Genomic DNA, 25514 nt, shown 5'->3' with positions numbered 1-25514 from the left:
TAAACCACTCTCAGAGGCTGAATGACACGATCTGGGCATCACGGCTTATTGACTCATGATGGATAACCAACACACATTTCAATTCTTTGATCAGTGGTAGGGTTTCTTAGTTACCTTTCAAATGTATGCTGCAAATTTCCGAACAGTAGAAAACCTCAAATCTAAACCAAACAATAATGATTAAAACAGCAAGACACCAAATCCACCTAATTTAATATTAGGATTTGTTTTTAAGGAGGATGCTTCTTGAAACTTCATATGGAACGTTTTTAGTTGTTGGTCACAGAGCAAGCAGGACTTTGTACTGGATAAAACTACAGTAGATGTTAGTAATCATTCAAATCTATTTCCACAATGAGGTGACCACACTGTCTGTTGAATTTGAGGTGTTCTGCACTATTTAAAAACACAAGAGTCTCAAATCATTATCTATTTCCACCCTGCCATAGTGGCAAAAGATTTTCAGAGTTCTAACCCCTATTTTTTCCCTGCCATATATAAAATGTTAGAAATCAAAATGTAATTCTGACAGATTTAACCCATATATATTTACCTAAATGGATAATTCTGTTACTTTGGTGATAGTTTTCAAAATAAATCAAACATGACCAAATAAACACCTACAACATGCACCTTTTTACCCCACTGTTTTCCTAAGTATCTTAAAGAATGTAAAGAGGCCCGTATGTTTGTAAAGGCAACTTGATCATTCAGCAGCAAAACCGTCTTACAGAAAATGCACTGTAAAATAACACTGTTGAGACAGACCTTACACCGCTGAATTACTGACCTATACTCAACCTTCATTTTTATATTGCTCAACTTCTGAGCAGTTTTAGAGATTGTATAATGCATCTCCTTCAAAACTCAGGAAAACAAAACCTAACAGAGGGGAGGCCCACCGCCATGGGTAACCACCTCCCTGGTGGGAGGGTTGCAGGACCGGAACGCTGGTTAATTGCACAGACCCAAGACCCTAGCCTGGAGGAAACCATCAGGCAAGCAAGCTGCCATGCCACCCTTTGAGGGGTGACACATTCTGCCAGAGGATTTTGGCTATTTTCCCTTAGAAGGAATGGTGAGAATCTTCAGATGCATCCCAGACTAGCAATGTTTTACAGCAACTACTTCACTGCTTCTACTTTTAAGCTCAGCCCCAGTTCCCCTTATCAAGCTTTGCCTTCTCCAACTCCCATTCCAGGTCAGGGTCTCCATTACTTGTGGAAACATCCCATACTCTATTTCATAAAGGCTCTTTATGTCTTCTTCTCCCGCCAGTTTCAGTTGTCCTGTGCCGCGAAGAGAAGGTGCAGTCACTGGTTTCAGTGACATTGGTGTCAGTCCTCACAGGATCACATCAGGCTTGTTTGCATCCACTCACCTTCCCTCAGACCTTTTATCATCTCCTCTACAGTCAAAGTGGACAGCTGCTTCCTCCCTCAAGCTCCAGAAGGAGTCATTCAACTCACGCAAGAAAAAACCCCACTACTATAGTCTTTTTATTCCCAAAGATATCCTACTTCAAAGAGCTGAATGAGGGAATATTGCTAAGCTACAGTGGGTGGGACTGGCTCACTAGCTTAGCACAGCTGGGTCACAGAGTATCAGCAGTGCTAGATGGACTGAGGGAGAGGTCATGTGCCATGGAAGTTAACTTAGAAGAAACGGTCAATTGATCTTCAAAACCTCTCCATGCATTGCTGGTAAATCCCCTGGATTGCAGGCCTGAGGAAGTCACAGCTTCTGTCTTGACGTTTTAGAACAGTCCTTTCTGAGATCACAGTGGGGGTTTTTGCATTAAGTTTGACATCTTAATAAACAACTTGATACTGAGCCTTCTAACAGGAGAAAACAGAGAACCACACCAATTGCCCTGCTCAATACAAATAAAAATACAAGGCAAGTAAGCATTTGAAAATTCCTTTTCTTTTTGCCAGTTATGGTAAATTCAAATCCAGAAATGTTAAGCAGTTGGTCTTTCTCAAATGATATTTTGCGAAGTAGTAATCCAAATATCAAAATGCATCTTGGCATGTATTACAATGAAAAAGTGTTGACATGCTTTCACACTTTATTTCATTTTTTTCCAAAGAATAAAGTACCAGTAAGGATCCACATGTTTGCCATACTGCAAACTCCTTGTTCTTACTGAGAAGTACTTACTCCTGCAGACAATCCCACACAGATCAGTGCTTCCTTCCCATAGATGTCACATTAAACTACTCAGGTTTTAAGGGTTGTGTATGGGATTTGCAATCTGTTATAGTGTAAGTAAAGAAGATTGTCTGTATTTATGGAGCAAATGCCAGAAAACAAGAAGAGATTGATGTCTGCTTTAAAGTAACCACAGACAGTATAACTGGAATATTTTGGAATTCTAAGGCAACAATGTTGGACCAGCATGTGAAATTCTGCTGTAGACACCAATGTACTGCTTTCTTCTGCAAAGGAGAAATATTCTGATGTTTTTTCCCTTGTTTTTTTTTCTAATTCAGTGATAAGCAGCAATATGAAATGCCAGCATTGCCACCAGATAACTTCTGTACTTAACTTCTGCCTTCAATGAACCCCTTAAGACGGCATGTAATGTCCGGCTGGAGTAGCACACTCTTTATTTCAGATGATCTATCCGGCAATATTCATGTATATTAAAAATACACATGCACATTTTTGCAGACTTGCAATTTAATGTATTTTCAGAATTCACTACAAAAATGCTGTTTCACAACTGTAACCATACACTGGGACTCCTACAGTAGTATGAATAATGTACAGATTCTTTCCCAGGACTACCAATACTGTGCATTGTGCAAATTGTCTAGGACTGCAATCCTTCCTCAGCAGCAGCCGGAAGAAAATTTGTGAGCTGAATACTGATATCAAAATACAGATTTAAATAATTTACTCTTAAAAACATTCATATTTATAACCTCTTACAGAAAATAAAACAATTTATCTGATTATCAGATACATCCCTCAGTTTTTCCAGTTCCAAGGTATACACAGGTCTCCATCCTGCAGCACAGAGTAGAAATGGGAAATGCAAAGGTGCATGCCTTGTAGGTAGGGCAACGATTCCTCCAGCAGCCGCTTACAGCAATCTATCATCTGTGCACTGGAAACACTGGGTTCCTTATACAGCCGATCCAAAGAAAATCTTTCCGTGGAAGTATCGATGAGCTCTTTCTCTGTAATCATCATCCTGGCAAATGGAGACAACACACAGCAACAAAATTACAACTTCATCTCTTAAAACCCCCACCTTAAAATAAGCATTTCAATGTATACTGAATATCTATTCAAACAAGAAATATTGAAGTAAGTAGATTATATGCATGTAAACAAAGGTGTCAATTCATGTACAGCTATGGTAGAGCTGAGATTTTTGTGCAGGTTGTTGCATGTGTCTATCTCAGAAGTCAGAGTGAACGTTCTTCCATGACTATGGGCACCGCATGCCCATGGAGTCACATTTCAAAGCCTGTGCCACGACATCTTTTTGCTCACTAAATAACTGGGAAAAACACAAAAATAAAAATCCTGTAAGGCTCCCTTTTTAATGTAAGGAATGAAAATACTTACATAACATTGGAAGTTTAAGTTTATGCACAAAATCATCTTCATAATTACTCTTAGTTACACCAGTACTCTGTATGTCATCAAAACCAACAACTGGTAAGTACAGTAAACTGATGCATATTAAGTGTGCTAGTAACTTCCCAAATGCACAATTTTGTTGATCTGCTTGGACCCAATGATCTTAAAGGTCTTTTCCAACCTAAACAGTTCTATGAATTTTGAATCCGAAGTTTACGGACAGCTTTTTCCTCACTCCAGAGAAATAAGACACCACGTGGCAAACTCAAACTACTCAGAAGCAAAGTTAATGTGTAGATTTAATTAAGTCACTGGAGCTGTGACTGATCAACTAATGAAGAGACAGTTCAGGTTCAGCCAGCCCCACTAGCTCAGGCACTGTGCCACATGAACACAGCTGCATTTCCAAGCCAGCCTAGCTGCAGACACAGCACCACTGCTGCCCTGCAACACAGACCTTGTGCTAGACAGGGGAGGAGCTACAAAGCAGCAGCACCACTGGGACGTTAATCAGCCCAAGCTAAGCACGACAGCTACTCAGACCATTTGCCTCACATGAAAACGCTACTGTAGGGCCTTGCCACCACTCTCTCCAGAGCTCAGGATGGGACCTCTGTGCCTCTGTGTACTTGCATGGCACTGAGCTCTGCTGGGGCACTCAGATCACTGCACAAGAGCCCAGCCCACTCTGGCAGTCAGCAATGAGCTGAGCCAGTGAGTTAACCAGAGCGAGCCTGTCCTCTCTAAGGAACATTTCCAAATGACCTTCCCGAGTGCATTCCCAAATACCTAGGCACCAAGCTTTCCTGTTCTGTGAAATCTTAGGCTCCCTCGAAGGAATTCCAGTTAGCTGGAGAATTGCAGGTTTGTTTTCAGTCACTTCCACAGGAAGGTTTACACCTTTATTACCACACAAACCTGATACTTTACAGAAGCATGGGAAGGAGAATCCTGCATTACTAGAAGACTTGACATTATCCACACAGATAACAGAACTTTCTAGAGCAGCAGAATTTGGACTTTCTTGAGCATTCAGGTTGGAATTCCAGCCATGCTATGCTGTTTACTGCATGTAGAACATTCAAGTCCATGTGCAAAGTACAGCCAGTCCATCTCAAAATATTTTCTGCTGCAGTTCACCGCAACAATTTTCCTTTATCTTAAGGCCTTTTTAACCGCCACACGAGGCTAAGGAAAATCAGAACAGAATGAGTTCTGTCCAAGGAAGCATTAAGTGGAAAAGGAGTTTTCAGCTTCGATAAAAGACAAGTAAAAGGAAATATGACACAGCTACAAAAAACCCCAGAGGTGATAGAGAATGACTGTTTTGTATTTCCTATCACACAAGAACAAAAGAATGACAAATGAAATCATCAGGCTGTGGGTCTATAAATCACAGAACACTTCCTCCCTCTTTCATATACACATGCCATATGTGGTTCAAATATGCAATTTGTTGCCATTGGATATTTGGAGCCACAAAATGCAAATTGGCTCAAAAAATAAGACAATTAAGAGGAAGGGAAAATAAAAAGGTCGACTGAATGCTGTTAACATGAGATAATGTTTCCAGCTTCAAGTATTTTCTCAAGTGCAGTCAGACAGAAACTGGGAAGGAGTATGGAGTAAAAAAACCCACCACATTTTTTGCCCCATCCATAAAGCCTCTCCTTAAGCTAATGGATGATGGGGACAGACATTGCGACCCAGTACAGTTGTTTACTATTTCATACAAACCAGCAATCATCCAGCACACAAGATACGCATCTTGGCTCTTACATTCTTACAACACAGCTGCTTGTACTCTGAGGGCACAGTTTTCCTGGATCAGTGTCTTTATGAAGTGTGGTAGTGTGAGGTTTTTTGGAGAGTGAGTTACCCAGATGCAAATGCATACATTTCCTACAACATCCCTCCCAAAATCTACAGACAATACTTTCCCAGCTGTCACATGTGGACAGCTACATAGAGAGCTATTCAGTAGTTGCAATTTATATGGCAAAAATCTAATTTCCAAGATGGACTAGGGTTGTTGAAAAATTCCAACAAATCATGTTTACTGAAGTCCACCTGCAAAACATATCTTTCCAAATAATGAGGTCTTAACAGAGCTAAAACCATAGTGCCTTCAGCAACTCATGCCTAAAATAACTTCACAAAAACAGATCTGGATCTATACATCATGTATACACTCGTGACAGTGTGATAGTTCAACAGCTCATTAAAAACTTTCCAAAGCAGAAAAATAAACTTGCAGTAACAACCTCTGAAAGGACAAGTACCTACCACCCACTTAACAACCCCAGTATCTCTACTTCATCCTCAAGGACACATGCAGTGTACAAGGTCAAGAAGCAGATTTACAGTTCTGATGGATATTACAAAGCATGGCCCTAATATTAAGTATGGTGCTGTGACTCCCTATTGTAAACTCTCGCATCTCACTTGCACCTGTGAGAGAACACCCACAAGGTGTTTCACTCATCATTCTTCCCAGATTTTTTTTTCTTCGCCTTGTTAGGTACAAACTAATATTTTTCTCAACCAAGTGACCAATAACTAGAAATAACGATTCTCTAGTTGGTCTCAGTTATTTTTAGTTTAGATTTCACTGCTTTTTTGTCACATTTTAATTAACATTAATAAAAATCCTTGCTTTTCTTATTCATTGAGAAGGTGTTTTCCACCTCTTAGATGGGGAACTAATCGTAAAATATATTATGCAATTTTGTCTTGTAAGCAAAGGTATTTTACTTCTGAATGAAGTACAATTGTCTCTACAAGGTGAAAGAGGGTATTTTCTAGTAACTGTTTGCATTCACTAATGCTGTAATTCTTTACTTAGTAAAGCTGATGGGTAGAGCTCTGTTTCAGAAACAAAAGGGGTTTTTCCACCAAAACAGTATGAATACATTCTTTAAAATCCTCCTCCTTCTCCAAATAAAAAACAGGACATGCAAATATTTTTAAAGGGCTAAATGTATCGAGTCACACGAACACTTACTCCTCCTTTCTTTTCAAATTCTCTCTTGCTTCCTGTGCTTTGGCAAAAATAAACCATTGAAGAGCTGCTGGATCACAGACCGTTGGGATCATAAAGTGTCCAAATTCATGTAAGCTTGGTGCATATCTGTCACTAATGAAACATGATGAAAGTCAAGAAAAAGGTATAATTTTTGAATGCAACTATTTATCTATTTATGTAAATTACTTTCAGAAAAAATCTAAAGATAAAAGAATATAAACTAATCACAATCAGAATAATTGGTAAAAAATTATCAGGCTTGGTTCATGACACTAGAGAAATACAGTAGTAATGCTTTTTTAAAATTACATTTCAAAAGCAACTGGCAAGAATACTCAAAAAATATCAATACCAACATGACAGCACAAAACTTTTGATTTAACCCAGCACAACACTGTAAAATAGACAGAACTTTGAGTCCAATTTGAATGAAATTAAGCAGGATTTTCTTCAGTCTGATTCCTTCTTAACCCATAAAAATGCACTTAAATCCTTCAGAAACAAAAAGACTTTGACATAATGAAAATCCGAGATTATATTACTTTTCTTCTTAGTGAGAGCAATAAGCAGTGTAAGAAAAAAAAGAAAAGAGTAATTGCTCTAAAAGAAATCAACTTTCCCTGCAAATACCTACCTTTCCAGAATCATTTGCAAGCCTCGCAGACTGCGAGGATGAAAAGGTAGTCTGCTGTCACGTAGTTTATTATAGAAAGAGTTGAGAGTCTCATAGTACTCTTCTAGAGTCAACAGAGGTTGCAGCTCTTCAATATATATTACTTGGATGCCTCCCAGAAGTTGGCTTATCCGATCTTCCAAGAGCAGGAGCTTTTTTTGAAGCATATAATAATTTGGCAGTCTCTCAAAAATCTGTGCATACACATGAACAAACAGAGCTTAAAAGTTAGCTTTAATAAATTAAAAAAATAACAAGAAACTATAAAAGAGACACTTAACAATGCAAACATGGAACCCAAGGGGAAAAATTAAAATTGAAGAATACCAAAGATGAGAAAAATAAAGTGTATGTGTTTTGGGACAGGATATAATGGAACAAGCTTCTAAGTATTTCCCATATTTATAACATAAAGGCACCAAAAGGACATAAAACCATAGATGGATGTCCTCTAGATATTCAGAAATTAATAGTTTCACATAAACAAAAATACATAATCTGACACCTATACAGAACATTTATCACTACAGTTATAGTGGTAGAGCTATTCCTCATACGGTAGTCACTACCTACCATCCACTCTGTTGTTATTTTAAAGCAGTTTTTCATACAAAAAAAAGCTGCTGCTGGAACAAGTCAAGTGATTTCAGAACTATCTCTTTAGAAACCCAGGAGACCAGCAGAATAGATAGTAGATAGTTCTGATAGTAGAATCAGAACAGCTTTTGGCACAATAACAGTTGGGTCAGCTTTTGCATTTGTTACAGAGAAAACCAGCAAAAATCCTTTAAATATTGTACCTCTGACCAAGCATTCTACAGACTGACTTGGACAGTATTCTACCGCTTCCTTCTTCTAGTACTTAGTAACAAAAAGTAATAGCACTTAGGATTGCTTTCTAAAATGGGGTAGAATTGGACAAACATGCTCTCTAAAAACCAACTGACTCATCCACCTCATCAAAATTTTCACTGACTTTCTGTGTAACATTTCACATGATCTTTAGTGCATTTCAAAATAAAAACCCTTTGATTTCAGGTTCAAATATATACCTCTCTTTTGTCTTCCCAAGCAAATACCATCACTACAACTAACTACACACATTATTCTATCTGCATGGCATTTTGTGTGGCTTTATGACCCCTTTGGAAAAACCTGCAGCAAAGGTTAGAAAGACGAAGCATTTATCTTTTCAAGGAAGTTAGTGTTTATTTTAATATTAATCAGAACACCTTTATTCCAACGACTGTCAACACTCTCAAATCCCAGAAAATTTTCTATTGAATTCCAGATTCTCAATTTAAGTTCTTAGTAAATCATTCACACTAACAAGCCACAGTTTGTTTTCTCCCACTCAGTAAAACATATATAGGCAAAAATTCAAACTACCACCAGAGAAAGAAGATTGAGTGTTAACTTTTCATTTTATTCACTGATTGGAATACAGAAATAGAATATTCTGATATTCTAGCAGGGTGAAATTCCCAACTATGAAATTCCACCAATAATCTCCTTTACAAAGAAATACTTTTTCATAGCTTTATCAGTAATGTTTCAGTAACCAAGATTAAAGAAAAATTCCTGAAGTGACATGTTGATATTGCCACATATTTAGTTTTTGGTCCTTTGCATACAACACTATCATTTAGGATGTCAGAAATCTTATCACTCTGAACTTTACACAAGCAGCAGCAGAACGGGCATAGTCACTAAAGATAAAATTCTGCAACATCCACATTAGCTGCCTAAAAGAACAAGATGGAGTGGTAGGGTTGGTTAGTAGTCATTGACTGAAATCATCAGTTCACAACTTCCTTTAAATCTCATATTTACAAAAGATTGGAATAAAATCCATTAGCTCTTCACGGGAATGAGCTCTTTATGGATCACAAAGTACTCTGCCAGGACTCACTGCACAGACTGGAACAGTGCATAACTAATTAGTTTTCTTTACATCTAATCAGAAGCAGTACTGACTTATTAATGAAAGCAGCAGCAAAGATCTAGCAAAGAGTCTTGTTAGTAACAGCATACACAGGATTAAATTTAGAATGCAGTGTACACCATCATGCTAAACACATTAGCTAAGTGTTTGCTTTAAATTACTCATTAGTTATCTGCACCTATTAATTTTTGCTACAGTTTAAAAAAGGATGTCACAACAAGGAGTGTTATCATTTACTTTGAAATCTTCTTACTTTGGTCCAGTGATGGTGAACATCCATGGTCCCCAGCATTATGTGACCTGCTGCACTCATACCTGAGCGATCTGTAAATACCACCGTGCGCCCTAGAGATTGAACAAAGCTCTTTACTAATTTGGGTTACTGCAGTCATTCCTACAATTACTGAAGACTTAACTATGCTGCTAACATGTCACAAGCAGCGCATTTCTGCAGCACAAACACATGTTGAATAGATGCTTCTGTTATTCTCAAAATTTTGAGATTCTTGAAAAGTCCAGTTTAAGAATTTTTTTCATACAAACCTGACCCAGCATTTGCCTTCTCTCTGTTTGAACTTGATAAGAGTTTTAGTTACTCAGACTTTTTTCTGACGACTATTTTAAAATATGAGAAAATCTCATCAGAGAGGATATCCAAATAATCTGTACGAATCCTGTATGACGCAGGAAACACACGCTAAATGCTTGAAGCATATACAAGGTAGAAGTTGGTCAAAGAACTATTAATAAGGCCATTCAACTCTACTTCACAACTCTCTGCAACATGCAAGCTATAAGAAACACTTGCACATTATGTTTTCATTCTTTTTAAAAACAGAGACAACATAAAGCGCTAATTCTAGATGGATTTTTAGGGGGATAAATCAGTTTTGAGTCTGTTTTTTTAGCTGAGTACAAAGATGGTCAAGAAATCTTTAGGGTAATAGCACAGTCAACTATTTATCAAAATAAGCTTCCACAAAAGTCTTCAGTGTGATGTATTAATCTACAAGACAAGGCTTAAGTAGAAGCTCTTGCTCTCAGAAATCAGTTTTCCAAAACCCCAAAGAAGGAGCAACACTGGCTTCAAGGCATCTAGTTAAACCTTGTACCCAAAGGCAACATCAACTGTACTTGTATAATTACTGACAGGTACTTATCCAGTGCATTATTAAATATCTTCAAAGATGGAGACTACAACAGGTTCACAAGACAGACTTCTCTAACGCTTTGAATCTTTAGCATGCTCAGGTAAAGAACTAATTTGAAATCTGATACAATTTAAAACTACTACTTATTGTCCTACTCACTCTTGTCTTTTGGCAAAGGATTAGGTGAACCCTCAAATGAAAGTCACTCAAAACTGAGTATCTGGAGACAGGCATAAAATGTGGAATTACAATTAGAGGAAACAGCTACTGCCACAGGTCAAACAGATGTATGAGAAGAATGGTAGGTCAGGTTTACAGAATATTTTAGTTTTTCCTGAGAAAATACCAACTTTAATACAGTTATTTTATGGAACACATGAGAAAAGAAAGCAGTACAATTTTAAAGGTATTCTAGTAAGTCCTCGCTAGGGTTAGAGACTTACTCACATTTTTGTCTTGAATTCACCATGGGCTACTATCTATTGCTACCTCCACCCTTTCAGAGGTTCAGTTTACATTTTTTACTTTCATTGCTAATATTAAGTCTGGTGCCTTCAACAGACTCCACTTGCATTTATTAAGAAGTAAACTAGAAGCTGAGTGCAGTGAATAAACTCTAAGGAAAGGTCACTTTAAAAAATACCCAGCAGCTTAAAATGTAAGTTCTCACCAGCTTTTCAGTAAGCCTGACAAGTTTGTTTTTGCAGTTATCAAAAGAATTTGTAAAAAGAATCCCTTGCAACAGAAGACCCATGCTCATTTCCGAATCAATACTATATTAGGATATATGAATCAAGCAACAGAAATACCTTTAACGTTCTTTAATATTTCAGGTCGCTGTTGGACCAGTCGACCCAGACTGTGTAGCTGGCTACAGCGGTGAGCAATACCCCAGCTCCTCTGCCACCTAAATGAAAATGTAATTGAAAGCATTTAATCCTCAATATTATTTAAAAAAAAAAAAATCACAGAAGTTAAGATGCAGCTCAAAGCCTTGTAGCACAAGCAGAATAGCACCCCAAAAGTAATAAAAGCAAAGGCTACTCAAAACCTGTCCAAGTCATATGCTATTTGAACTATTTGATAGAAAGCCTAAATAAAATTACAGTGCTTCTCAAAGTGAGTCCCAAAAAGCAAACAAAGAAAACCAACACCAGAAAAAATAAATATAAAACCAGGTAGACAGACATAAATCTCTCCCCCAGTAAGAAGGGGGTTAGTAAGAGAACAGCAACAGACAAGCCAGTATTTGGTTTGGTCATGGAGCATGCAGTTTGTTTGGACACTGCGTAATGTTTGTCCAGAGGAGCAAATACAGTATGTAAGGACATTATCTTCTTTTCCTTTTTTTTTGGTTCCTAGCCCAAAACATTACTATGATTCCAATGGAAAGTTGCTATGTATTATTCATATTTTACAGTGGAGTAATTTTTGTTAAACCATACAGGAGCCAGGTGTTACCTTGCTGGCTTTAATACACATAGTTTTGGCATCTTTTTCATTACAGACTGATCAGACAGATTGCTAAACAAATTTCAAAAAGCATCTAAACTGTGACGTTGTCCCAGTGTATTGGAAAAAATATACCTTTTTACAGACTTTTAGTTGATATAAAACAGTCTCAAAGTGGAAAATTCCCATTCCTTTATTGTACTGTGTCTGTGAGGAATTGAGTTAGTTTTCTTCATAACACCCATATTTTATATTTTTTACTCTAACAGTGATCATAAAACATCAATATTTTGGCTATTCTGCAGTGCTGGCACAGCGTCCAGGTCTTCTCTTTTTCTTCCCACCCTGCCCCCCACCATCAGCAAATAGGCTGGGGTGGACAAGATGCTGGGAGGGGACACAGCCAGGATGGGTGACTCCAACTAACCAAAGGGATATTCCAGACCATATGTCATGTTCAACAGTAAATGCTCAGGGAAAGGAGAAGGAAGGCGGACCCTCATGGTTATGGTGTTTGTCTCCCCAAGTAAACGTTACACATGCTGAGGCCCACTGAGGCCCAACTGTCCAGAAGGGACTAAACACCTGCCTGTCACTGGGGAACAGAGAATTAATCCCTCCTTTTGCTTTGCTTGAACTGTGCTTTGCTCCACTTCAGCTATTAAACTTCTACTTTAATTCACAAATTTTCTTGCTTGTGCTCTTTCTATTCTCTTCCTCCCATCCCACATGGGGTGTATGAGCAAGTGGCTGTGTAAGTACTCAGCTGCTGGCTAGGGTCACCCACATAATCTCTTTTAGGGAAACCTAACTGGCAAAACCTCACTCTTTGGGATGCAGAGAATGGCACTACGCCACAGCACATGTGAGGCAATTTAATCTAATACAAGTAATTCAAATAATTATTTAGTTACCTAGCAATATCACTTTGCTTTCAGCAGCACCAGACAGGAGTGGAAAAAGGTGGCCATTTCTTCAGCTGTCCTGAACTTATACATGGAATAAAGCCAGTGACCCAGTAATTTTTCAGATCTCTGTGAACACTAGCATGAGGCTCCAGAATCACAAGTAATAGTGTCCTATTAACGTAGTGGCTTGTCAGGTGTCTGGCACTCACATTCCTCCCTGGATTATAACAGTGTAACTCATGGAAGATTAATAACTCTTCATGGAACACAATAATTTTAATGTATTTCAGAAGCACAAACTATTTAAGAAAATTAATATAAGCCATGAATAAAATCAAACCTACACGTTTAATACTGAAGACTGTTTCAGAATGTTAAAAACCTTCACCACAGCACAGTTACAGAGCATTAGAAATTGTGTTCAAAAAGCCTGGCTTCAGCTTAAAGGAAACCACGGTCTTTTGCAGGGTGAAAGGACAAAAGCATGATTTTAGAAGCTCCAACTCTCTCTTTCCTGGTTAAAAAAATAGAACCTAACAGACTAGCCCTTGAAATAATCTCCCAAAGTTTATTTTTCCATTTGTGAATACCTTCGCTGCCACTTCCCCCACCCTGAATATCTCATTTCCCAACATCCTCAAAGGCACAAAATTTAAAAAAAGATAGCAAATTATTTTCTGGAAAATATTCTGAAGAATCAAGATCTCCAACTGCAATCAGATCTTTCAAACAAACGAATCTCCTCCTCCTCTGGAGAGTGAGAAACTAAACACTAGAAGAAAGAACATTTTTATTAAGCATTCACAGGATCTCATTATGTACCATGTGCAAAGTTGCATTTCACTGCTGGCCTAGTTACCTTTGTAGATATTAACTCGAATTCCGGAAATGCAGTTTTAACCAGCAAAACATCCAAACTAACACATACACACTAGATCTATTTCTGTGTCTGCCTCAGCTGGAGCCTACACTTTCAGTTACAAATAGGAGGTCGCTCGGAGCAGACTGTAACAGGAAACTTTTGTCCCAATAGAATTCTTCTAGAAAAACACTCAGTGCAGTAACACTTCTTCATATATGAAAGATAGCTGTTTTGCTGAAATAAGCTTTTAAAGTTCATAGCATAGTATTAGACAACACTTCCTTGCTTTGACTGTCTTAATCCAAGTACAACTGATCTAATTAATTACCTGATATCTGAGAGCTGGAGTTCATGAGAAAGTTCAATTTTTAAACGTTCTAATTCTTTTCTAAGCGGCAAACTCTTTTTCAGCTTTTTTACTGCACTTGCTTCATTATCATCGAGCCAGGATCTGGAAGACAAGGAAAAATACTCAACAGTAGAAGCATGCTGCTGTATGATCTACCATGTAAACAGTACAGGTAACTCAATTCTTACTGCTAATGTAAGTGTTTCAAGTCAAATTATCAGGTAAAGGGATTTTTTTAAAAATAGAGAAGATGAAATTGCTAAGTGCTTCACCCTAAGATATCTACAGAGGAAACCCTGGCACTTAATGTCTTTGGAGGGGACTAAGGAATCAATAGAGAAGATGAAATTGCTAAATGCTTCACCCTAAGATATCTACAGAGGAAACCCTGGCACTTAATGTCTTTGGAGGGGACTAAGGAATCAAACTGAATCAAAAACACTGACAATGTTAATGACAATGTTTTAAAACTGTAAGACTTGGATGTGTGTGTAAAAGGTATAAACCAACAGATCAGTGAGACTTCACGGGACATCTTCAGAACTCTGTGGTCTAATTAAAGAAGTTTCCACCCATCTGCCTTTAAAAAAAACCCCAAACGAACCCAAACACAACAAAACCTAACAAGAAAACCCCAACCAAAGTGATCATAGTAGACTATCAAATATGGGAGGTGGTACTAAAGGGCTAAGTTAGGTAACTTTTACAGAGCTGACATGAACATAGATTGAACAGGTCAAAGTTTTATAGTTTTTTTGCCAATAATCACAACCAGACAAACATGACTCATTGAGTACATCTAAAATTTCAGTAGATAATTCCATTTCTAGGAAAAGATTACTATTTAAGAGATTTAGCCTTTGTTCATAGTATGAACTTATTTTCATACTCTTTTACAAACAAATAGTTCCATTCTCATTTTAATTTGAAGCAAAAAAATTCAACTCAAGTAAAAAAGAGAGGCCTGATGCCAGCTGTCTATGTATTAAAACGAGACTGTTAATACATAACTGTCCGTGGCATTCCTTGTAAATGTGTAAAAATAAGTAAAAATATTCTTGAGTACGTTAAATCTCAGTTAACTGTTTTATAAATGTGCATATTACAGTAGTTTTGTGAGGTGGTATGCAGGATAAGGGGTATACTTTGCTCTGAAGATCCTTCCAGCACAGCTCTGCATTCATTTCAAATGGCACCTAAAACTCATTGTCACAAAAAGATTTTAAAGGCCCCAAAATGCCTGTGTCCCAAAATGAGGACATACAAATTTTTTTTAAACCACCAACTTTACTACATAACTTGCTACATGTAATGCAAGTTCAGCATTTGTAACTACATTGACTTAAATATTAAGGTTTTCCTGCAGAACAACAAATGAGAAGCCCAACACTAAGATACCATGCCTATTAAAACCTTTTAACCTTAGTTTTCATGTATTATCTCCCACCCTCAACAGAATGTGATAATGAAATAGGAACAATAAAATTAACAGTCATATAGGTTTGTGTTACAGAATTCCTGTAAGAGGTAAGGAGCTATCTGGAGCAAGTGGAACCTCTGTTTTCTTTTGAATTGCCACCAATATTCCACAAATCTGAAAAACAGGATCAACCAAAACTAGATTGACCAAACATGAATGCTGGGCAAAGAGACAAGAATGTTTCAGCTTTGCTGGCACTGTAGTTGTCCCAGGAGCTCATCTGAACTCTAATTATAAAAAGCATGGCAAAATTACATGTTGGACAATAAAGTTTTGTATTGTTCAGAATGTTTATTGCCTACCGTTAAAAAACTCAGCATTAGAGTAAGACCAATTTAGATTACAAAATTTCAGTTCAATGAAAGCATTACATACATTAAAGTTGTTTCCACTCTCTGGGCTTGCTCTAGTTCCTCCTCAGGATCCTTGAATCCAGTAAAGGAGTAATAGGTCTTATCCCATTTGATAGGTCTGTTTACTGTGCTTTTTGCTTCCTTGTGGGGCTGAGCGTTCACATTCAAACTCTGAACATGCTCTGTAGATAAACTGCAGGAGTTGAGAATATCTAATACTGTGCTCAGGAGATCCCTAGTATGTAACGTAAAACTGACTGCTCGAAACCCTGTAAAAACAAGTATTATTTAATTAAAATTATTTAAAATGCATTCCCATTTCTTTCCTCTTACACAAGAGCCTAAACAAGGCACAGATAGCTGGAAATTATGATGATGCTATTATTTCAATACTCACTGCAAAATTCACATGCAATTTAACTATGTCCAATCACTTAGCTACTGGGCCTACCTTCCCTGTTAGAAAGCAAGCTTTTGACTCAAGAGCAGAAGACAGCTTCCAGTTCAAATATTATGTTAAGTAGACCAGACATAACACTACTATTTTCTTAAAAAACAGCATGATTTTGTTTCCTAGCACAAGGACACCTCACAATTTGCAGTGTTTTGACTGTCAGGATATAGAACGTAAAACTCTTCTGTTAGGTAACACATATTGGTACTGGAGACAAATATGTACAATAAAGTTAATCAATAGCAACATTTAAAATTCGGCAATATTTTTTGTATTCTCAAAGATAAGAGACAATGAAGTAAATTGGAGCTTCAGATGTTATACAGCTGCTTAGAGAGTAAGTTCTACAAGTGCCCTGACATTATGTACTACACATGAACTGCAATGAGGACAAGGACCCAACATTGCTCCACTTAAACATGGCAATGGTATTAAAAGCAAAAGTATTATCATTTACATCCACTTTTTTTACTTCCTTATACTGTAACTTGACCTCAACACTGTAATGTCTCATTCTTTCAAGGCTTTATAAAGCTTAAGATGTTTAATTACTTGGGATGGTCCCACCTGCCTGATCTAATACAGATTTTCACAGTTTGACAGGATTTTATTCAGTTGTGAAGTTATTATGACTGCACAAGGCTAAGCAATGGTCTGAAGGAATTTAAGTACAGGAAGATACATTCTACACGATATAAAAGCACCTGAAGCACTGAAGGATTCCTGAACATTAGAAGAGTTTGGTTCTCTTTCTCTTACATAAAAGGTAAGCTGAGTTGGCTTAAAGGAACGAAATCCTGGTTTCTGTAGGTTCTCCAAGTAGCCATTTAGCCTCTTCAGAGAGTTTTCATTTACTTCCTGTTTAAAAAAAAAAACAAACAAAAATTACAGATGATGAATTAGGCCATTTTTCATCTAAACCTTTTTAATCTTACATGCAGAATTAGGTTTCACAAAATTCCAGTTGCTTTTAACAAGTAGTGATACAGCTCATATTCTCAGCATTTGTAATTACCTTGCATGAATAAATTTGTATGGTGTACACACTTGTACATTTGTGTGCGTTCCAAAATGCACTGGCTTTCAAGCTTAAAGAAATTAATTTATTCAAATATAATGCACAGCATTTCAAAGGGACAAAGTAATATGTATTATAAATTAGCCTGGAAGGATTCAGTATTTTCTTTATAACGATTAGAAAATATGATTAACAAATAATGAACTTCTAAGGGACCTATCCTTGCTAAAAATTAAGGAAGTGCATCTTTTTGTTCTCTGGTACCAACGATATTGAATTCTAACATTACTTTTGTCTCTCTGGCAGCAGGAAAACTAGAAAATTTCCATCCTTGAAATATGAAATATTTACAAAGAAAGCATACAAAATATTTTTACCCTCTCTTTGGGATGCTGGCCAAAGAAATCTGGATGTACAGCAAAATAGAAAGGTCTGAGAGCATTGATGGCATCAGCGCCTGACAAAGTTCTTGACTGAAGAACGCATTGCAGCAATATCTTGTCCAGACATAACCTAACAAAGCAGTAAAATGTTTATGCATGATGCTACCAATCAAGTGACAAACTGATATAATTACATTAAAATGGGGAAGAATGGAGTAAACATTCATAGTTGCAAGTATAATAATTTAAAACTGGAGAATTTAAATTAGGAGTCTGAGTTCTGGATCTTTCCCCTTGGGATTAACAAAGCTGTGTTTTCACAGCAGCAATCCAACAGGTTTGAAGGATGGTGGATGCTAATGGTTTAATAAGACATGTAAATAAGTATGGTAACTTCTCTCTCCTTTCTCAAATATGCCTCACATAAAAATTCCCCAGTCAAGTAGTTCAAACTGCAAATACTGGCTTTAGTGGTATTTTTCATAGACATTGCTGAAGCTGCTTTTAAAAGTCAACCCTTATATATCTTTGAACCTCCAAGTTAAAAAGCCAAACACAGTATTTTCCAAGCAGTACCAAAAGAATCTTAAATTTTACCCAGGAATAATAAACCCAATTAAGTGAAAAAAAAGTTCTGCATTAGATTGTGAGTTCCATACTTGTGTCCAGTAAAAAAAAAAAAAAAAAAACAAATCTACTTTCCCAAACATATTCTTTTCTAGAAAACATCAAGTAAAAAGACAATACTTTTTGTCTTCTCATCTTCACTAAATTACGAGAAACAAGGACTTAAAGAAAATTACTGGTAGGAGAAGAAAACTGTTTTACCTAAGATCAGAAGGAAAAGTTAAGTTGAAGAAGTTCTAGGAAGTTCAGAAAGTGCAAATTATTGAATACCTGCAATTATGTGGAAATTGAACAACAGTTCTGTAACAAGTACACTTGTGTAACAGAAGACTGAAATGGAAACCAAGTCCTTCATTACAGACCACCAAAATATCCTGCCTTAGCTCAAAGGTAATATTCAGGTTTAGCAAACTAAGTACCAAGAGAGTATACACAAAAGCAGCAAGAAAATGTGAACTGGAAAATATACAACAACAGGTTTCTCCTTCAGCTGATTTCACAAGCTAACAAATTCAACAGGCCTCTTTCTGTGATTAACATTAATTTTAGTTTGCAAATCATAAGGGCAGGGACTCTGCTCTGTTAAGAAGTACAATGCTGTTCTACTCCTCACAGTATCATTCAAACTGCAACCCCTAAACAGGAAAATATACAGCAGATTAGAGACAAAGCTGCTTCCAATTCACATAGAACTAGTAACTGTATTAATAATAGTTTGCAGGACTGTTCTACAGAGAGCTCTTTGTCCAGCATCCTAGACCAAATAATCATCCTGGACACAGAAACATGTGAGACTTTCCTGACTGCTGTCATTAATTTAAAAATATTTTAAAAATCCCCAAATTTGTCCTCAGACAATATGCAGAATGTTTTATTTTGGCAAATGATAAATGACAACATTTGAGTTGTCAAGCAGAAGCAGTGACCCTTAGTTTACCTTTTTTCTGTCAACCTTCCCAGCTCTTCAGTTAGAAACATGAAAGCAGGTAAGACTAATGCTTTCTGCCTAAGAGGTGGGCAAATATTTAATTACCAGGTCTTAAAAGTCAGCTTGCTGAAAACAGAAGTTATTGTAGAAAAGTGGGACAACAAACCATGATATAAGGCTGATGAAATTCCAAATCTGCTATGACTTCAATAAAAAAAGTGAAAATGTATTACTGGCAAACACTTCTACTTCCTTCTTGGCTGCATCTCAGAGACTCTAAGACTAAGACTAGTCATGACTACAGCCCATGATCCTACTCAAACCTGCAGGAGATGGTGAAGTATCACAGCAATATAATGTTTTTAGGGAGAGTGAAAGCTCTTAATGACAAAATCATGTCACAGTTGCTCAGTAATGCAGCAAGAACACCTCTACTGGACTAGGCAAGACAGGGAGCAAAGCACTCTGGATAGAAGTCCACTTCATCAGATGCTTTACCATTCTGGGTCTGGAAACACCAAAATAATTGTCTTGCTGAGAAAAAAAATAGCAAATTTTTCTCTTTTTTGGGTAGCAAGTGGACACAAAACAGTAAAAGGAAAAAATAATTCCAGCAAAGGAAAAAAGTAAACTAACCAGTTACCCTTCTAATTGCAGATTACTGCCATGCAAGAAATTCACATCCTCCCAGACCAAGCTGCTAGAAGGAAGAGGAGCTCAGTTCTCTGTTCACCTTATTTGTACACCATTTCCCACATCCACTCTCAAGCTACACTGCATGATGTTTCCAGTAGATCAGAAAAAAAGTTTCACCATAACTAGAAGCCATTAATCATACTTCTGAGTTTATTAATTATAAAGTTCCATCTGTTATTCTACATGAAAAATGGCCAAGGATGGCTAACTTTAGTTCCCTTGTTTTGTATCTAAACAACACTGTCATGCTAGTAGGAAGGCTCAGGATTCCAGCCAAAGTCTATTTTGAACTTGCTTAAAAGAGAAATGCTCAAAGGCCAAAATTAGTCTGCGTGACAGAAGGAAGAATTCATTCACTGAAGGTGAAAGACAGAACTCTGAGGCATCTTTTAACTGAAGTGACGAAGTAAGTGAATTAAAATGGATTTAGAGAGAGAAAATGCAAGAAAGATGTTTATGACTTCACTCACAAGGAGCAAAGATTGTTCCAAGAGCTTCATTTAAATCTGAAGAGCAGAGAAAGGCTTTGTATTAAAACCAAGGTCACAACCACTTTGAGGACAGTGTCTCCATGAAAGACATGAAACACAATCTCCACTAGAACACATTATGCAATCACACTCTAAGACTGATTTAATTTATTGGTTAAGTAATTCCCTTCAGCTTTCTTTTTCTTCACATCTCTCCAAAGTTCAACTTTTTGGCGTAGAGCTTTGCCACTGAAAAGCTCTGTTACATTAAGTTCATAGTTGTTGGGGTCCCTCCCCTGCCATGGAGCCCTGGGAGAGGGGCCCTGAGGGCACAGACACGGGGCTTCCCTGCCCCTGCTCAGCCTCGTTCCCATTGGTTGGTTTGTGTTCCCTGCGCGGGCAGAAGGACCCTTGGTCCCGTGACTGGAACAGTTCCTCGGCAGAGCCCCGGCCATGCGGCTGGAGAAATAAACATCTCTCTGAAACAGCTATCAAGAATCCGTCTGCCCATATATATTTCCTTTCCACGGGACTCCTGGTTTGATATATGCGTGTTGCAGGATCCCCACTGCAACATAATGGTGGAGAATTGTGAGTAGAACGATCCCCGATCCCTAAGCGACTGATTTGTGTGAGTAAACCCTGGAAACTTTGGATTCCTCTTCTTGGTTTTGCTTTGCTATTCCATATCTAAACTATGGAGGAACCGTGGGAAGACTCTTGGCTCTCAGAGCCGCATATGGACATTTATCTTAAACTTAAAATGATTCTTGAACAACGATTTGTAAATTTTAGCTTGATTCAAGCTCAAAAAGAACTGAAACACTTCCTGGCATGGTTGTTTAAGAACTTTTTCTATGTTTCTTGGGATTTAATTATTACCAAGGGCTTTTGGAAAACCGTTTGGACACAGTTAATACTGGAGTCAAAATATATGCCGATGGAAGAATATTTTCGTGAATATTATTTAATTACCGAGACTGTTGAGCAATGTCAGCTGTGTCCTGGCGAAGGGAAGCCTGGCGCAGGGACCATGCGGCCCAGGCCACGTGCACCGAGCGCTCTGCGAGCAGCAGCGAGGCAGTTCCCGGCGTGCGGGCGGAGCTACGCGAGCCGCAGTGTCGGTGGCGGAGCGAGGCGTGCGGGAGCGGCGGGACCCGGCGGTGCCCGCCCGGCCCTGCGCAGCGCGTGGTGGAGCAAGGCCCGGGAACGCCCAACCGAGAGGGGCGGCGCGCGGGCGGCGGTGGCGGTGGAGCGGAGCCGCGCCCAGCCGAAACATGCGCTGGAGCAGGGCGCGGGGGGGTCATCGCTTGGGGCCCGGCCGAGATGTGGGTGCAGCGCCCGGCAGCGGCAGCGAAGCTGCGACCAGAGGAGGCGACGCACGGAGAACTGAGCGGCCCGGCCCGGCCCGGCCCGCGCAGCCCCGAACGCGACCTCCGGGAAAAGCGCGCAGGCACCAGCAGCCCCGACAACTCCAACACGGGAGCGACCGAAAGAGAGAGCAAAGACGCAGCGAGACAGAAAACAGCAGCCACTTGGAAAAAGGAAAAGATCATAGTAACTAAGATCTTAGGGATAGTAAAATGGTATAATGTTAAGCAAAATTATGGTTTTATAACAAGGTGTGACAACCAGCAAGACATATTCATGCACAGAACTGCTATTAAAAAGAATAACCCTGAAAAATGCATCCCAAGCTTGGGAGATGGAGAGGTAGTGGAATTCAAAATTATACAAGGTAGAAAAGGGTTACAAGCATCGCAGGTCACTGGGCCTGATGGTGTTTCCTGTAAAGGCAGTATATATGCTAAAAATCGTAGTCATGTTAGACAATATCTCCATTGTAAGTCCCCCCCTACAGTCTCCCTTTCCTAATCCCACCTTTCCCTTTTACCCTATGTCCTATTACCCCCAGTGTATTCCCAATCTGTTTTTTCATCCATGGTTTCCCTCACAAAACCATGCTTTTGCCAACTGTTTCCCCAAAAATCCCTTTCCAATGCTGAGGGGGGATGAAAAGGGGGAGGGAAGAAATTAAACCCTCTCCTGCCTCAGTTTCCCCACAAAGCATGCTCAGAGAGTTCTGTCTCCCTTCTGTCAGCCCTAAGATGTTCCACAGAATCTGTTTGGACATTTAAAGACTCAGGAGGGTGGCTTGTTTGTTTTGAAACTGTTCTTGTTATGTTTATCCAGTTGTTTTCATTCTCCTTTTATTAAAATAAAATGGGTGAGGTGTTGGGGTCCCTCCCCTGCCATGGAGCCCTGGGAGAGGGGCCCTGAGGGCACAGACACGGGGTTTCCCTGCCCCTGCTCAGCCTCGTTCCCATTGGTTGGTTTGTGTTCCCTGCGCGGGCAGAAGGACCCTTGGTCCCGTGACTGGAACAGTTCCTCGGCAGAGCTCCGGCCATGCGGCTGGAGAAATAAACATCTCTGAAACATCTATCAAGAATCTGTCTGTCCATATATATTTCCTTTCCACGGGACTCCTGGTTTGATATATGCGTGTTGCAGTATCCCCACTGCAACACATAGTTACAGACATATTCACACATTTTGAAACATTAAGCTTTAATAACTCAATAATGCAATAATACATTGAATATCATATTCATGTTTCTCATAATTAAGCCATTTAAAACCCCTCATTTTGTTGAGAGCCTTTTTAATGTCTCACTTGAGGACAGGCATATGGCTTTGGAGGATTATCAACTGTGGATGCTCTGCTGAAAGCTTCAAGCTGTAAAGATGAGAATGTCAAAGAAATAAGCATGAAACAAAAATACCAAACCAGTTTCACAAATACGCAAGTCATAAGCAAACACTGAAACATATGCTAAAGGTAAATTAGGTCCGTAACATGCCATACCTTCTCACGGTTCTCAAGCAGCAAAACATTTCAGCAACTCAGTAGTTGAGCCAAATTTCAGCCATCCACTAACTCACTTCAAAAAAAGGAGAAGAAAATCCCTTTCAGAAATGGACATGGGTATTTTCCCCTGTTACTTACCAGTGCATTTTCTAAACCCTAGCTGATAACTTTTAAAGTCACAACAGTAATATAAAATTGAGCAACCAAATATAAAACCTAAAGCTTTGTGTAAGAATCTTTCTGTTTCCTCTACTAACAGTGAGTCTTGCCAATATTAAGAGTTATTACCATATCTTGATTTGAGAATGAACATTTAAAGGTACTCCAGTTAGGGAAAAAGAACTCCTAAGAATTTTAAAAGCAAAAAAATAGAAGGTTTAAGCACTAACACATGGAATTTCATGTAAATTTTTAGTAAGTCCTACACTCAAACAAATATTAATACTTTAAAACACATGTGCCAACTACTTTATGGAAGGGTAATATAAAACCAGAGGGAAAATCACTGTCATACAACAGTGCCTGGGAATCTTTCTCAAAGGTTTGCTGACATTCATAAAAATGAATTAGCAGTTCTTACCAGTAACTTCTGCACTAGGCAACTGTAGGCGAGAGTTTTCCAACAGGAGACAAACCACTTGGCATGTCAGAGTGCAAACATACAGCTAATTATTAGAGATTATGAGGTAAGCTCCCTATTGGCAACGTTTTCAATCTTTTTTTTTAAATACGCTTTGCACTTTTCAGAAGAACATGCCTGCTACGTATGCTGTTTCAAAGCACCTGAGATGAACAGCTATCAGAGAAACATCGTCCGTGTTCCAATACGGCATGACACTTCCTATGCCTACTTTGCAAAGCACTTGAAGTTTTAGAAGTGCGTATTACTAATACAAATATACTTAACCAAGAACCTAAATTTTTACTAGAGGCAGATAGTGGGAGGAAAAAAAATACTGAGCTAAAATAGCCCTAAAACATTCGATAATTTTTGTTTTCTGATTTTCAGCTAGGTGGGCAAAACAGCAACCATATCATTTTCACTGTCTATAACAATAGTCCTAATCATAAATTAAGTTAAATACATTAACAAGCTCTCTGGTCATAAAACCAGTTTTCCCTCACTGTAATTTTAGCTTCAGGCATTTGGGTAGAGGATGGAAAAAACTCAACAATCTCGCTTAATCCGCGGTAACACTTTATATAACCAGACAAAAGCATCATTGTTTCTTGCTTTAAATGCTCTATTAACTGCTTGGAAATTGGTACGCCGCTTAACTGAAAAACAAAACCTCCTGGTTTAGACTAAATTTCACCTGCCCCCACCTCAAAGACAAACCCACTGAAACATAACAAAATATGAATTATGTTGCAGAAGCCTTTGGCACCACGACGTCGCACATCGCTGCCACCTCCCCGCTCAGCCCGCCCTTGTCTATTTCAGGTGTTTACCTACACTTGAGGCAGCACGGAGAAAACAGCGTGAAAATCAACAAGATGACAGCGCTCAGAAAATAAGCTCGGGAAAACGTGACTCGCTTACTGCTTGAAAGCAAATAAGCTGCACTGGTCCGACCATTAACAGTTTTAACTACTGAAAACAGAGCCCCGGTAGAATTCGCTTTAAGATCCACTAAAGGCAAGGTCTTCCCAGAGGGCGGCAGAGCTGACCGCGATCCGGCTCACGGGCCTTTCGCACCTTCAGGAACAAGGCGTGCGGTAAGGAGCCGCCGATGCCGGGCCGAGCCGAGCCGAGCCGGGCCGGCAGCGCCGAACCGAGCTGAGCTCGGCCGAGATCCGGGGCTGCGCGTGCCCGCGCGCACGTACCGCCACGCGCGTGCCAGCGCAGAGGCAGCCCCCGGCCCCGGCCCCCGCCCCGCCCCGCCGGCGGGCACCGAGCGACGCAGCCCGGCCGGCTTCAAAGCAGACCCCCCCCGCACCGCCCGGGCTCGGCCGCGCACCGTCCTTCGGCCACCGTCCCAGCGGACCCCCCGCGCAGGTGGGCGGTGGGCCGCGCTTCCTTTCCTCATGCCCTCCCCTCGCGGAGAGGCGCGCCGAGGCCCCCAGCCCGGCCCCGCTTACCGCCGCGACCGGACGGCACCCGCCGGGGCTCGGCCCCATCGCCCCCGCCTACGGCCCCGGAGGGGGCGGGCCCGGGGGATTCCCGCCGGGGGCGGGCCCGGCGCGCGCCTGCGCTCCCGCCCCCTGGTGGCTCCTCCGCTGAGCGGCCGCTCGGGGCGGGCGGGGCTCCCCTCGCCCGGGCCTCGCCCCCGG

General features: G+C 39.6%; 1 protein-coding gene across 4 annotated transcripts; it reads right to left on the bottom strand.

The window, feature by feature from the left end:
* Positions 1–191: 191 nt before the first annotated feature.
* Positions 192–25405, bottom strand: TCAIM (T cell activation inhibitor, mitochondrial). Of its 4 annotated transcripts, none has more exons than XM_039548707.1 (11): positions 25323–25405; positions 23238–23313; positions 17645–17780; positions 16954–17107; positions 15818–16064; positions 13942–14064; positions 11201–11298; positions 9494–9585; positions 7257–7489; positions 6602–6733; positions 192–3202 (listed from the first exon to the last, which is right to left on the bottom strand). In XM_039548707.1, exons 2-11 carry the CDS (start codon positions 23264–23266, stop codon positions 2977–2979), a joined length of 1470 nt encoding a protein of 489 aa, XP_039404641.1. In that variant the 5' UTR covers positions 23267–23313; positions 25323–25405; the 3' UTR covers positions 192–2976. The 4 variants fall into 4 exon arrangements, with proteins under 4 accessions (XP_039404641.1, XP_039404642.1, XP_010397199.1 ...); XM_039548708.1 differs by lacking the exon at positions 25323–25405 and adding an exon at positions 25202–25316; XM_010398897.4 differs by lacking the exon at positions 25323–25405 and adding an exon at positions 24693–25060.
* Positions 25406–25514: the final 109 nt, after the last annotated feature.

The sequence above is a fragment of the Corvus cornix genome, chromosome 2 (genome assembly GCF_000738735.6).
Source record: "Corvus cornix cornix isolate S_Up_H32 chromosome 2, ASM73873v5, whole genome shotgun sequence".
Lineage (NCBI taxonomy): Eukaryota > Metazoa > Chordata > Aves > Passeriformes > Corvidae > Corvus > Corvus cornix.
This window is presented reverse-complemented; position numbering and strand designations above follow the sequence as displayed.

Bases quoted from the DNA above. Each gene is read 5' to 3' on its own strand.
- TCAIM (XM_039548707.1), bottom strand. From the start codon at position 23,266: ATGTTTTGCTGCTTGAGAACCGTGAGAAG. The intron at 17,781-23,237 runs GTATGGCATGTT...CTGCTTTGTTAG, and splicing joins TGCTTGAGAACCGTGAGAAG to GTTATGTCTGGACAAGATAT. The intron at 11,299-13,941 runs GTAATTAATTAG...ATTTTCATTTAG, and splicing joins CTCCAGCTCTCAGATATCAG to GTGGCAGAGGAGCTGGGGTA.